The sequence below is a fragment of the Prionailurus bengalensis genome, chromosome B4 (genome assembly GCF_016509475.1).
Source record: "Prionailurus bengalensis isolate Pbe53 chromosome B4, Fcat_Pben_1.1_paternal_pri, whole genome shotgun sequence".
Lineage (NCBI taxonomy): Eukaryota > Metazoa > Chordata > Mammalia > Carnivora > Felidae > Prionailurus > Prionailurus bengalensis.
This window is the reverse complement of record NC_057358.1, coordinates 117,392,302-117,406,876: the sequence shown is the minus strand read 5'-3', so window position 1 is coordinate 117,406,876 and position 14,575 is coordinate 117,392,302. Positions and strand designations below refer to the sequence as shown.

The 14,575-nt window shown below is 34.9% G+C and overlaps 1 protein-coding gene across 4 annotated transcripts in view; it reads left to right on the top strand.

The window, feature by feature from the left end:
- CDK17 (cyclin dependent kinase 17) overlaps positions 1–14,575 on the top strand; it is a 109,738-nt gene that overhangs the window by 73,772 nt on the left and 21,391 nt on the right. For all 4 annotated transcript variants that reach the window (XM_043562188.1, XM_043562189.1, XM_043562190.1 and 1 more), the window contains exons 3-5: positions 2,977–3,141; positions 7,286–7,419; positions 10,086–10,211. In XM_043562188.1, the coding sequence (XP_043418123.1) occupies positions 2,977–3,141; positions 7,286–7,419; positions 10,086–10,211 (425 nt within the window). The remainder of the gene's footprint in view (positions 1–2,976; positions 3,142–7,285; positions 7,420–10,085; positions 10,212–14,575) is intronic.

Here is a 14,575-nt window from a genome sequence, read left to right as displayed (position 1 = left end):
TATATATTATTTACTTTATTAAAATTTTATTATAATAGTGACTTTAACAAGGAGTAAAGAAGAGGAAATAGGATCTCTTACTGAGTTTTCTCTTCAGTTACTTGAAATAATACTTGAAGATGTTATAATAGACATGGATTTCTCTGGGGATGCAGAGATTGTTAGGAGCGTAGGCTGTTTCTGAGTTACAATCTGCTGTTGCTTACACGCTTATGTGTATTGGCACATGGATTTCACCAATATCTTTGACAAAGATTCTACACCTTTTTGGTTATTTATCAGTGCCTGTGAGCTGGTTCCAATATATTCTTTATGGAATTTATCTTAGAATATAAAAAGCTCCTAAGATAGGTGGCACACACAGTCTGCATCTGAATATGGTTTAATGAATAAGAAATGGTAGGCTGATATTATTTAATTCTTAATAATTATAGATTCAAAGGAAGTTGCAAACATAGGACAGGGAGGTCTCTTGTGCCCTTCTCTCAGTTCCCTCCTTTGGTTACATCTTCCTTAACTATTGAACTTTATCAAACCTAGGAAATTAACACGGGAATAAAGTGTGAGTATAGTTTTGTGTCATTTTATCACATGTAGATTCATGTAACCACTGCTGCAATCAGGATAAAGAGGTGTTCCAGTACCACAAGGAGATCCCTCTCATGCTACTTTACAGTTATTCCACTTCCTTACCTCCCACCATCTCTGATCTCTCAGAGTGGTATCTTTAAAACGTGAGTGAGGTCATATTACTACCTGCTTCAAAGCTACCATAACCGATTTCAATGTCAGAATAAAATTTGAACTTTTGTAGTTACATACAAACCTGCTTATCTCTCTGCCCTCACTAAATAACAATTATGTACTACAGCTACACTTGCCTTCTTTGTGTTCTTCTAACAGAGTGTTTCTAAAGTTTGATCTCTGGGTCAGCAACAATCAGCATCACCTGAGAATTTGTTAGAGATGAAAATTTTTGGATTCCACATCAGACCTACTGAGTTGGGAAGTCAGGGGCTAGGAGTTAGCAATCTTCTATTTTAACAAGTCTCTGAAGGTGATTCTGAAACATGCTAAAGTTTGAGGACCACTGTTCTAGCAAGTCAGATTCCTGCCACATGTTGACTTTTGCAGTGGCTTTACCCTTTGTCTGGAATATCTTTTAACTCACCATCACCTATCTTCCCAGGATTGGGTCATTTTTTCATTTATATCTGTGTCAAAAAGACTTCTATAGAGAGAACTTTACTCAGTGTCTAGTGTAAAATAGCCACGCCTTTATTTTCTGTTCTTTTTTAATCTTTTGCATATTGCCTATCATCTAATATTTTTCTTATTCATTAGTTTCTTGTTTCCCCTCCATAAGATCTTATAATCTTAGAGAGTAGTACCTTGTTTATTTTGTTCACCTGTTGATGCCCGGGACCTGGAATGGTAGGCACACAATAAAAGTCCCCTGAATAATTGAATGTTTTATGATCTCTTTTTTTTTAAGCTGTATTATTCCTCAAGACTGTAAAAGTTCTATTCCCCACAGCAACTTTTCTATAGGCAGATTATCAATGTATTTTATTATGATTCCAGATAAGAAACATGACAACCTTGGAAGAGAAAAGTTTTCTTATGTGTTCTAGCTTGTATCCTACACTGTTTGACTATTTAATTTTTGCATTTGTATCAGATACCCCTCCCTATTCATTATGAAATCATTCATTATTATACTAGGTTTAAGTTAAGATCCCCCAAATCCTTGATCAGCCAGCTACTGCCAAGGAATGTACAGGCAATGGGACACTTTGGACAGATGTTATCCATTACTAGTTAGGTACTTTTCCTTTTTCCAGTCTGGTATTCTACCCAAATTAGATAACTTGGGCTTTGTCTGCGTCCCGAGGATCCTTTGGCCCCATCCTCCCTCTCCCATCTTATATGCAACCATTATCAGTAGAAGTGCAGGCCATGTGGGCTTTTGTTCTTGGTGTCTGATAAACCTTTACAGGTAGGAGAAATACTCACATCGGGAGATATTCTTACTCCTGATTAGCAGCTACGAAAGAAGAGCTGGCTCCATTTTAGAGACGATACTCAGAGAAGCCCCCTTCCTTTTAAAATTCCTTGACTACTACCAGTAAAAACATAATTCTAATACAAAAGACTACTTATGTGTCACAGAAGACTTCATCGTGTCCTTAACCTGTTTTAGAGCTCTTCTTTAGAGGTGGAAAGGAATCATGAGATTCCTTGTAAACATTACAAAACAGGATTTCTCCCATTTACAATTAAATAACTTTTTAAGTATTATATATTTTAAATGTTTCTGCTTATTTATAAGTGTGATTTCTTAAAAAAAAACTCTTTATATTAAAAATCCCAAATTTTGGGTAAATTTCAGAGCCACTGATTTGATCTTTGCTTAAGTACTTCTGTTTTATTCATTAACTAACAAACCTTTTGAATGTCTAGCAAATAGGGATATAAATTCCCTCAGGCCAGGACCATGTATTTTTTACACACACACACACACACACACACACACACACACACACGCGCGCACATGCGCGCACATATATATATATGTATATATACATATATATGTAGCATTTGTAACCATAAGACATATATGAAGTTAGTAAATGTAGGAGCAGTTTGGAAACAAGCTTGGGATATATTAAAATAAGCAAATGGTTATAAAAAGTCTCTGGGCTATAATAGTAGTTCTGTGATTGCTAACCAATTTGGTTACATAAGAAATGGATACTGAAGTTATTCGACCAATTTCAAATAGTAAAGTATTTTCTATAAGTATTTTTCATAGAAATTATTTTAATTCTGGTACTTTGTTTAGATAGCCAAAGAATTCCTAAATGTTACTGATCTCATAAACCTTTTGTTTTCTGTTTTGCTTTCTCAATCCTTCTCATGTGATCCTGAATCTTGGGCTGGTAATGGAATGATTTTGGATACTGTGAACCACAGAGCCTATTGTGAAGAATGGCAGGCCTCCAACCTCTCACAGTATGCATTCCTTCCTCCACCAGTACACAGGATCCTTCAAGAAGCCCCCGTTGCGGAGACCACATAGTGTTATCGGAGGAAGCCTTGGATCCTTCATGGCAATGCCCAGAAATGGAAGCCGACTAGGTAATTTAACGGTCTTTTTTTTTTTTTTTTCCCTAGAGGTCATGTACATAGCTAGATTATAGTTGTATGGAAATCAGCTTTTATTATCTGATTTTTCTTGTAAGATTAAAATCAAGTTGAAAATAACAGAGGTAGCAGGAAGATGGAAGGCTCTAGAGAGGTGATAGCACTGACACTACAGAGCAGTAACATTTGATAACCTGTCCACCAGAAAGAAAACAAAACCCTTAAGAGATGGATGCAAGATTTCAAGGTGAACAGCAGCTTGCTTAATTTAGGGTCATACCACAGTAACTCCAGATTGTCACCATGCAATAGCCTGGTGTGGTAATTAGTATCCATGATTATCCCCTGAGTTCTCATTCTTAGGTCACTGTGTCATTGTAAGTATTCAGGAAAAATACATATCTACAAGTTTCTTTTTATCTCTCTGGTATTTTTTTTTTTAACATTTATTTGAGAGAGCGAGCGAGCGTGAGCAGGGGAGGGCAGAGAGAGAGGGAGACTCAGAATCTGAAGCAGACTCCAGGCTCTGAGCCGTCAGCACAGAGCCTGATGTGGGGCTTAAACTCAAAAACTGTGAGATCGTGACCTGAGCCAAAGTCGGAAGCTTAACCGACTGAGTCACCCAGGCATCCCATCTCTGGTCTCTTTTGATGGCATCTTACTATCATGCTTTGATTTTTTTAAGTAAAATAATTTTATAGTCTCATGACATAATTATATTAACTGAAGTTTCTGAGGGTTTTATTTTGCTGCTTGCTTTATCTCCTTCCTTTGTCATGGCAGATTATTTCTTCATTTGTTTTGTTCATTTGGGGAGTATGAGCTTATGTCTCGTGGGGTTTTATCTAGGGGAGAAATGTATGAAGGTTTTATACTCATAGGTGTAACCCTACAGAATGGTGTACTGGAGTAGGCTCACACTGGTTCATGAGGGATGATTGTTAAGTTTTCAGGAATTTTGCAAACTGGTTGTTAAATATAGCCATTATTAAAATTTAAATTATATAAATCTGTAATTAAGTAAGCTAATTAAAAACAAAGGTAATGAATACTTAAAACTCATTATTTCCTAATTATTTTACTACACTTTACTATTACCTCTGCTTTGGGGGTTATTTCTGTTATATCTGTATAATCAAAATTTTATGTAATGGCATGTATATTTCTTCCCAACTACGTGCTCAGTGATGGTCATATTGTAACTTGAAGTTGGCCGTGGAGGGAGTGTTTACCCCACAGAAATTGGAGAACACTTCAGATCAGGATTTGATTTATAGTTTCGCTGCCTAGTCCAGGGGTTGGCAAACTTTTCTGTAAAGGGCCAGATTGTAAATTTTTTGGGTTTTATGGGCCACATGTTGTCCCTATTGCATATTCTTTTTCTTTTAAAATAACTCTTTAAAGATGCAGAAAGTATTTTTAGTTTAGCAGCCATATAAAAACATGTCACATTTGCTGATCTTTGGTCTGAATTTAAGAAAATGGTATTGAAAATGTGGGTAATGCAGATTAAACTTAAAAGTGTATTGTATCTGTAGCTGTTACAGTTGTAAGTGGCACATTTATTCTTTTAGTACTTGAAAACCATTACCTGATTCAGCAAAGAAGTGCTCATACACGTGACAAATGAATGAAACTTTGACATAATCCTTAATTTTTCACTTTTGTCTTATTAACAGAAATGAAAATGAACATGATAATCATGTTGGAACTACATTTGTTCATTAATGACATGAGTAATTTCTTGGTTGAGTCAGATGGTACTCAAGTATTTATTCATAGTCTGAGATTAATATGCTCCTTTGTGGTCCTTGTACAGGAAAACAGATTTATTTAAGTCTGTCCTTTACTGAAGATGTACTACTTTGAGAGTCTTGTGCCTTTCTTTGGGAGGCTCTCACTTGCACCTTGGACAGCCAGGGCTTCATCTTTTATCCTAGTGTGGTGGCTAAACCCATGCACCTTCTTACCAAGATCAGCAACCCCTCCTCAAGAGAGTGACAGAGTCCATTACACATAACAGCTTTTGGCTCTTACTTCTCTGTCTTCGCTTCCTCAGTGTTGTGCCTATATTCTTGTAAACTCAGCTATACACTTTAAAATGTTATTGCATTTTAATCAACATTTTCTTGAAGGAGGTAGATGTTCAGATTTTGCTGGAAGTTGAAGGCATGATTAAATCATCTTTAGCATTTTAAAAGTGTGACAGAAAAGAATACTTGGCCTCAGATGTGTTGGATACCATCAGATTAGGAATCAGTTCCCAGTGCACTGACTTTTATTGCCAAGTTAATTGTTTGTTTAAATCTTAGTATGAAATTTCTCCAGAAATCTTTGTGTAATAAAAGTGTGTTCTTAAATTACATATCTATTAAAAATCATTATATTTGTAACTACTTACCAGTGTAAGAATTTTCTCAATAATGTGTTATCAGGACAAAAAACAAAAATACAGGAATTCTGAGACTGATTTGATAAGATCCTTGACTTCAGTTTTTTGTTAAACAGTTCTCATTTTCACAAGCAAATATTCATTAAAAATAAAAGTTTATAGCTATAAAATATTTTTTTTACATGTTAGTATTTCATATAATCTTTCATTTGAAAGAAGAGGTGCAGTTATCTAGTCCATTCTTTTATTTTTAGTTAATAATCAATTTTAGATTATTTGTTGACTACTTTTTTTTTTTTAATGTTTTTACGTATTTATTTTGAGAGAGAGAGAGAACATGAACAGGGGAGGGGCAGAAAGAGGAGGAGAGAGAGAATCCCAAGCAGGCTCTGGCTGTAGCACGAGCTCGACATGGGGCTTGATCTCACAAACCATGGGATCATGACCTGAGCCGAAACCAAGAGTTGGAGGCTTAACCAACTGTGCCACCCAGGTGCTCCTGTTAAGTACTTTCTAAATATCAGACACTTTTTTAAGTTGGGGAATACTAAAGTGAATAAACTAAATCGTGCCTCCAATGATCTCATAAGTTGGTGTAAAATCCCATGAAACAAAAAAATGCTTTTCAGTGCAATGGGAGCAGTAGGTGTGGGTACAGTAGTCATCTGTGTCTGAGAGTAGAAGAGATTTCACTGAGTAATGACAAATGAGCATAGTTTTGAAGAATGAGCTCACCAAATTGGTAAATTGGGGAAAGCCATCTCTTATGGATACAACAGTGGGGTGGGGAGTATGTTAAAGCACTCTAGCATGAAACAACCTACTTGTGGGGGCAATGACTAATTCTGTAAAGAGAACCAGTGGTAAGAGATGTGTTTGAGATCTAGTATATGTTTCTGGTGGGCAACTCTTGCTATATGAATTACAAGATGATTGACAAATGCAAATATAGAGCAAGTATATAAGTATACAAATTTGTTTTCAGTATACCCAGATAGAAGAATTAATCTTCCTCCTCTCTCATTTAACTTTTATCCTTAAAAAAAAAAGACAAAAAACCAAAACCATAACCCACTTGTATGGTAATTTAAATATGTTTTTTACTTCAAACAGATTTTTGGTGGTCACAGACTTATTTCTGCAGTTAAATAGATATTCAATGAATAATTTTTGAATTGTTCTTTTATTTTTTAACACTAGAGAGGGAAAGCTGCATTAGTGGCTTTGAAAACTTTTTTTTTTTCAAGAATATTCAAAGAAGTTATCATTTGTCTGTAGACCCAATGACACATTATCTAATGGAAAAGTACTAAACTAAAAAGGCAAAAGACTAGGTTTCTATTTTAGCTCTGCCTCTAAGCTGTGTAACCTTTGAAAATCATTTAACCTTTCAAAGTCTCAGTTTCCAGTTCTGGAAAATCAGAGAACTAAGAAATCCTCAAGTGTTATTTCCAGCCTATAATTTTATTATTCAGCTCTTGATAATAACTTGAATGTTAATTTTTTCCATAGTTTTTCATAATCTCAGAGTGTGAAAGCATTTCTCACTACTGTTTCAAGACATCTGAATTATATTTTGATCTGTTAGCTATATACCTAGAACACCCAGAATGTAAGACTTCTTATGCTATGATTTTTATGTCTTGGCTGTCTGTATCTTAGTTGTAGTGATAATAAATTATGTGATATATAGTAGGGTATAATACATCTCTCCCAACATAAGTGATGTTTCATTTTCTGATACAGATATTGTTCATGAAAATCTAAAAATGGGATCAGATGGTGAGAGTGACCAAGCTTCTGGGACATCATCTGATGAAGTACAGTCACCTACGGGTGTTTGTCTTAGAAATCGTATACATAGACGGATCTCAATGGAGGTAACCATTTAAAAAAATTAAGATGTACCTGCATATGTGTGTTTGTGTATATAAATACACATATATATCAAACAGAGTAAATGCCCATTTGAAAATTTTCATGAAGGCAAATGACATTGTAAGAAAATTTAGTATGGTCTTGTGAATATTTCCTTTTTTCCAATTATCTACTATGCCAAGGCAAGTATACATTAATTATATTTAACATTCTGCAAAACATGTAAGGGTCTGTTGTAGTGGAAATGTGAATTTTCGAAAATACTGGAAATTCAGAATGATACTTTAGCAAAGTTTTCTTTTTAGAAAATAGGATTTTAATTATATTTTTGAGGTTCATCTGGATACTTAATACTTTATATTTTATTCCAGATTTCAAAATGTATAGATAAAATAAGCATCAGCTTTTTTTGTTTTGTTTTGTTTTTGTTTTGCTTTATATTGTAAATATGGTTATCATTTCCTTTATGGCTTATTATACCTACTATTGTAGAACATACAAGTTATTTCCCCATGTAAAAGAACTAATAGTTTATATATAACCTTGAGATTGGAAGTTGATTGTGAAATAGTTTTCTCCAAAAAAATTGAACATGTTTTGAATTAAGAATATTGGGGTTTTTGGTGCTTTTGAGTTGACATTACAGTGCTTAGGGTCTCTGTCCCATTGGTTGATTGCATTTTCATTGATAAAAGGTTGTTTCTAAAGCAGTTAAGTAAAAAGGTATCAGTTTTCTAAATGATAAATTAATATTTTTAACTCTTGAGATCACCTTGATATCTGTTCGTATCACTGTATAAATTATATCACAATAATAATGAAAATATTTTCTTCATCATATATATGGTTTTATCATATGTTTAAAGTTTATTTACTATTAAGATCTATCGTCTGGACTTTCTAACTTATTGAGCTGTGTTTATTTCCCCCCCAAAGGTGACCCACTCTTGATGATATTCTTACTTTCATATATTTTAATGGCTGAAGAAAGACTTCTTTCTTAACATCCTCCACATCTTGCACATCATTATATATTATTATTCAGGATGTTTTTGGATGTTACTTTCTGTGTATTCTTCTATATAAATTTTAAATATATTTTTTTAATGTTTATTTTGAGAGCGAGAACGCACACATGTGCATGGGCAGGAGTGAGGGGCAGAAAGAGAGGGTGAGAGAATCCCAAATAGGCTCCAAACTGTCAGCCCAGAGCCTGATGCAGGACTTGATCCCACGACTTTGAGATCATGCATGACCTGAGCCAAATCAAGAGTCAGATGCTTAGTGACTAAGCCACCCAGGGCCCCCTTAAATATCGTGTTCTAATAATAATGTTATTGTGATTTGTTTGGGATTATGTAAAACTAACAAACCATTATCTTTTAATTATTTAGTATTACCATTTGGTAACATGGTATATATTTCAATACTTGATATCTCTCAGTAAATATTTACATAGTTCTTATACATCTCACTTTTGTTTTTTGGTTTGGTTACTATCATGAATAGTAGAGATTTTTTTACATGTTTGTTTATTATTGAGAGAGAGCAGGGGAGGGGCAGAGAGAGAGGGAGACAGAGCAGTGGGCTCTGTGCTGAGAGTGGAGAGCCGATGCAGGGCTCGGACTCAAGAGCTGTGAGATCATGACCTGAGCTGAAGTTGGACACTTAACTGGCTGAGCCACCCAGGCACCCCAGGGATTTATTTTTTATAGGATTTATGTTTTTTGGTATGATAACGTAGGAAAGATTCCCTTTTGATTTCTCAGTTCACATTTTGTAATTAAATGGAATAGATGGTGCCTGGGTGGCTCAGTCTGTTAAGTGTCCAACTTTGGCTCAGGTCATGATCTCATGGTTCATGGGTTAAAGTCCTGTGTCGGGCTCTGTGCTGACAGCTGGAGCCTGCTTCAGATTCTGTGTCTCCTCTCTCTCTGCTCCTCACCCACTCAAGCTCTGTCTCTCTCAGAAATAAAAAATAAACATCAAAAAATTAACAACAACAACAAAGGAATAGAAGTGCCTTTTTTTAAAACCCACCCTTTATCCCACCTAACTGTGGTGAGTTTTACATACACACACACACACACACACACACACACACACACACACACATATATATTGCTACTCTAATCTTTATTATTTCCTGCCTTCTACTAGGTTTGGACATTGTTTTTCTTTTTCTAGCTTCTTTAGGTATATAAAGTTAAGTTGTTTATTTGAGATTTTTCTTGCTTTTTATTTATTTCCATTGACATAGCATTAGTAAAAGATTTCAGTTGTCTCGCTGTGCTTGTGCACAAAACTTTATCTACTTGGTTGTTACTTAAACCAGTCACATTTTGTGGTAGTCTTTTCCTCTTCCTACAAAGTACAAATCATGTCTAAGAAAATTCCATGTGAAATATACCAACAAAAGGACTCAGAAATAACGGAGTTGCACAGTACCATTTCTGTAGAACTCTGTTGTATACTTCTGCTTACAGTAAATATATTTGCATTCAGATATTATATATAATCAACATGGGTAACTTTGAAACTATAATAAAACTTGACAATTACTTATTAATAAACAGTACAGTAGAGCCTATGAATTCAAAAGTAAAATGCCTTGTCTCTTCTATTTGTGATTACAAATACCTTTTTTCCCTTTTTTTTCTTTTTAAAGGATTTAAATAAACGGTTATCATTGCCTGCAGATATCAGAATACCTGATGGGTATCTTGAAAAGTTGCAGATAAACAGTCCACCATTTGATCAACCAATGAGCCGAAGGTCTCGTAGAGCTTCTTTAGTAAGTTTTCAGTCTCCTATACCTATGCCATCCAGTCTCCTTGTTTGATTTTCTGGGTGTAAACACTTTATATTAATTTTTATATTGCTTTTTGAATAACTAAATTTTATTACATTGCCTTTTTGATTTTATCTTTTTCCAATTCTTTAAGGGTTTAAAGATGCATATTGGAATACAATTTAAGCTATATTGTTTTATTTTTAGAAATTTTTTTGATATATGCTAGATATACAGAATATGTATTATAGAAATATATATTAATATATACTAGATATACAGAAAAGTACATAAACCATAATTATATAGCTCAATGTATTTTGCAAAGTTAACATACCTATGTAACCAGTACCTACATCAATAAAATTCCAAAAATCACAGAAACCCTATCCTGCCACTTCTCTGTTCACTTTCTACTCCTACTTCCTCAACTGTAGCCACATCCCTGCCTTCTAATGCCAAAGATTAGGTTTACCCATGTTTCCCCATATTATGCTCATAGTATGTTTTAATATCTCAAAAGACTTTTTTTAAATCCTCATTTATGTACACATTCTTACTTTTAAAATGCTTTTAGTTCTGGTTATTCATATTAAATTACGTTTTATACAAATGTATAAAAATGTACGCAAGTTTACGTATATTTTACAATCCACATGGAAGTATACAGTATGTATTTGTTTTTTGATTGGGCTCTTTTGCTCAATGTTCTCGTGTATTTATCTAGTTTGTGTGCATAGTTCATTTGTTCTTTTTGTTTCACGGCATTCCATTGTATACTATACTTTATCTGGTCTCCTGTTGATAGACATTTAAACATTTGGGTTGTTTTTTAGTTCTAGGTTATTACCAAATAGTGGTTCTGTTCTCACTCTTGTACCTGTATTTTGGTTAATACATGTAGTCATTTCTGTTGGGTACATACTTAGGAGTGGAACTTTTGGAACTGATTGTATGCATATGTTTAGCTATTTTTTTTTTTTTGAAGTTTACTTATTTTTGAGAGAGAACACAAGCAAGGGAGGGCAGAGAGGGGGTGGGGGGAGAGGGAGAATCCCAAGCAGGCTCCGCACGGACAGTGTGGAGCCTGACGCAGGGCTGGATCCCACAAACCTTATAAGGTCACAACCCAAGCTGAAATCAAGAGTCGGATGCTCAACCGACTGAGCCACCCAGGCACCCCTTCAGCTTTCCTAAATACTGTCAAAAGGCTTTCCCAAAGTGTTTGTACCAATTTACACTCCCATCAGTATTTGATAGTTTTGTTTGTTCACTTTAGCCAAGTTTTGATACTCTTTTTAAAAAAATGTTTACTTTTCTGGTCATTGTGTAGTGTTACCCTCTGTGATTTTATTTTGCATTTCTCTGATGACTAAGCTGAACACCTTTTTAATGTTTATTGGTCATTTATATATGATATATGCCTTCCTTTGTGATTTGACTGCTGAAGTCTGTCGTCTCCTTTCTTTTGGGTTTTCTGCCTTTTTAAAAATTGATTTATATAAATTCTTTAGACACTCTTTATCAAGAACCTTTATGAGTTATATGTCTTGCAAATATCTTCCAGGATGTAGCAGTTGACCCTTGCAATAGCCACTGCTCATTGACAGTTCAGCTTTCCCTGTTGCAGTGTCACCTTTGACACAGTTTAGGTAATTGTATATGTAAGGACCTCTTTTGAATAGTTATAGTCCTATAGTAGAGGTATGTATAAAGTGCTGTGGGATAAAAAGAAGAGATAGTAAAATGACTTTGCATTTTATAGGCTTAAAAGGAGATCATACTTGAGCGGCTTCAAAAGGATGGGTAGGAATTTGTCAGGTTGACTTGGTTGGTAGAAGGATATTTTTGTTCTTTTGGCGGGGGGGTTGTCTGTTTATTTTGAAAAAAAAGAGTGAGGCAGGGGGAGGGTCAGAGAGAGAGAGAATCCCAAGCAGGCTCTGCACCATCAGTGCAGAGCCTGATGCAGGGCTCAATTTCATGTAGTGTGTGTGAGATCATGACCTGAGCTAAAATCAAGAGTCGGACGCTTAACAGACTGGGCCACCCAAGCACCCCGGTAGAAGGGTGTTTTAAGCAGAGGAAACTTGATGTACTAAAACCCACAAATATGAATGTAGGTATGTTGGGAAGTTATAACTAATATGAAGGGTATATGTGGAATAATATTAAAGAATAGGGCTTGAAAGGATAGGATAAATCCAGACTGTAAAAAGCTTTGGCTATCAGGCCAAATAAGGAGTCTGAACTTCATTCATCTCATGTGATGGACCTCAGTGGTAGTGATTTAAATAAGGACTGACATGATCACATTTTTGTTTCTTAAAGTGGCTTCAGGAAAAGTGTAAACGAAGTGGAAGGAGAGAAAGACTAGAGGCAGGATGATGAATTAGGAATTTATTCAAAATTAGGGATGATGTGGCAGTCCTGTGGAAATGGGAAATAGAACCCAGATCCTAGGGACCACGTAGAGAGATAAAATAGAAGCTCTGGTACTCAGTTGAACTTTGTGTTTGAAGAAGGGGCAATTGAAGATTCCTAGGTACTAGCAGTTCTTTTTATATTTTATATCATGGAATTTTTTTTATACACCAAAAATTTCTCTTTTGGTTACATATTCTAAAGAATAAAATTAGACTATATATAATATGAACGTATTGTTATTTGACATTCATTCATCGATGCATAATAAAAGTATAGTGCCAACTTGATTTTGGTATAGGTTTATGATCATAGTTTTGTATCACTGCCTAAGACGTTTTTATTTAAATACCTTTGCCATTTGGTTGCCTAGTTGAAAATGTTCTTTGGCTGTCAATTTTTATCAAAGATTAGTACTTAGGATACATTTTGGAGTTATTGAATATTCACATTTAGACTAAAGATATGATCTAATCACAACATAATTCTTAAAGCTATTCTTTAAGAGCTATCTTTTTCAGTATACGTGAAATTAAAGAAAACAGTGCCCTCTAATGAATGTTAAGTGATGGAATTTTTATTATGGTTGAGTGTTCCTACTCATCTTCCTTGGTTTTTGATCTAAAATGGCTTATAGATTTCAGTAAATCATGCCAGCTCTATTTGGTTTCTAGTAATGCAGCCTTTTCATTACTCATCTACTTTGCTAAAGCATGATTTATTTTGAAGTATATTAGAAAATTATTCTTCAGTACCCTAGGTTTATGTATGAAAGGGAAGGGTTAGGGAATGGATGGAAAGGAGATGGGAAAAGAAGCTATTCTTCACATGTATTAGAGCTCATGTTTCCATGGATAATATACTCGTTAAAAAATATATTTTCAAGATAAAATATAAAATTTTAACCTTATCTTTCTAAAAGTATAAAACTTTTTCTCATATTCAATAGCAATGTATAACAAATAGAATAGTAAAAATAACATAAATCCTTGTTTGAGTAGGAATTAAGGAGCAAATCACAATTCATTTCTGAAGAAAGACATACAATAGGGCTAATTGGTTCTTCTTTAAATTCATGATCATCAGTCTCAAATGAACCCTCAGTATTGCTTGGCTGCTCTATACTGCCTTTCTCTGGTTTACTCTTCCCCTGTCATTGTACGCAGATGATTTCAAAGAAGAGAGAAGCTGTTTATCAGAAACCTCCTCATTTTTTGAATAACAAGTGTGCAAATCTGTCTGCACCTCTACTCATTCTATTCTTTCCTTCTTTTAATATAGAGGAGTTTTCCTTCCTATCTCATCTGCTCGGGATGCTTTAAAATATTTGTAATTGCTGAGGCCCCTGGGTGGCTCACTTGGTTGAGCATATATATGACTATTGATTTTGGCTCAGGTCATGATCCCAAGGGTTGTGAGATTGAGCCCTGTGTCGGGCTCTGTGTGGAGCATGGAGTTGGCTTGATATTTTTTCTCAATCTCTCTCTCTCTCTCTCTGTCTCTCTGTCTCTCTCTCTCTCTCTCTCTCTTTGTCTCTCTCTCTCTCTCTCTTTGTCTCCCTCCCTCTCTCCCTCCCTCTCTCCCTCCCTCTCTCCCTATCTCTCTCTCCCTGCCCTCCCCACTGCTCGTCCTCTCTTTCTCAAAAAAATAAAATTACCATCTCTATATACACATATATTCAGTCTCCCTCTCTTAACTGAATTCTTTCTATTTTTATTTTAGAGTGGTTTTAGACTTATAGAAACATTTAAAAGGTAATCTAAAGAGTTCCCATATACCACATACCTAGTTACCACAATTATTAACATTTTACATTACTGTAGTGTGTTTGTCACAACCAAGGAAACCAACATTTGGTACATTACTATTAACTCCACACTTTTTTCATATTTCCCCAGTTTTCAGCTAATGTCCTTTCTTTGTCCTCATTTCCTATCTAGGACACC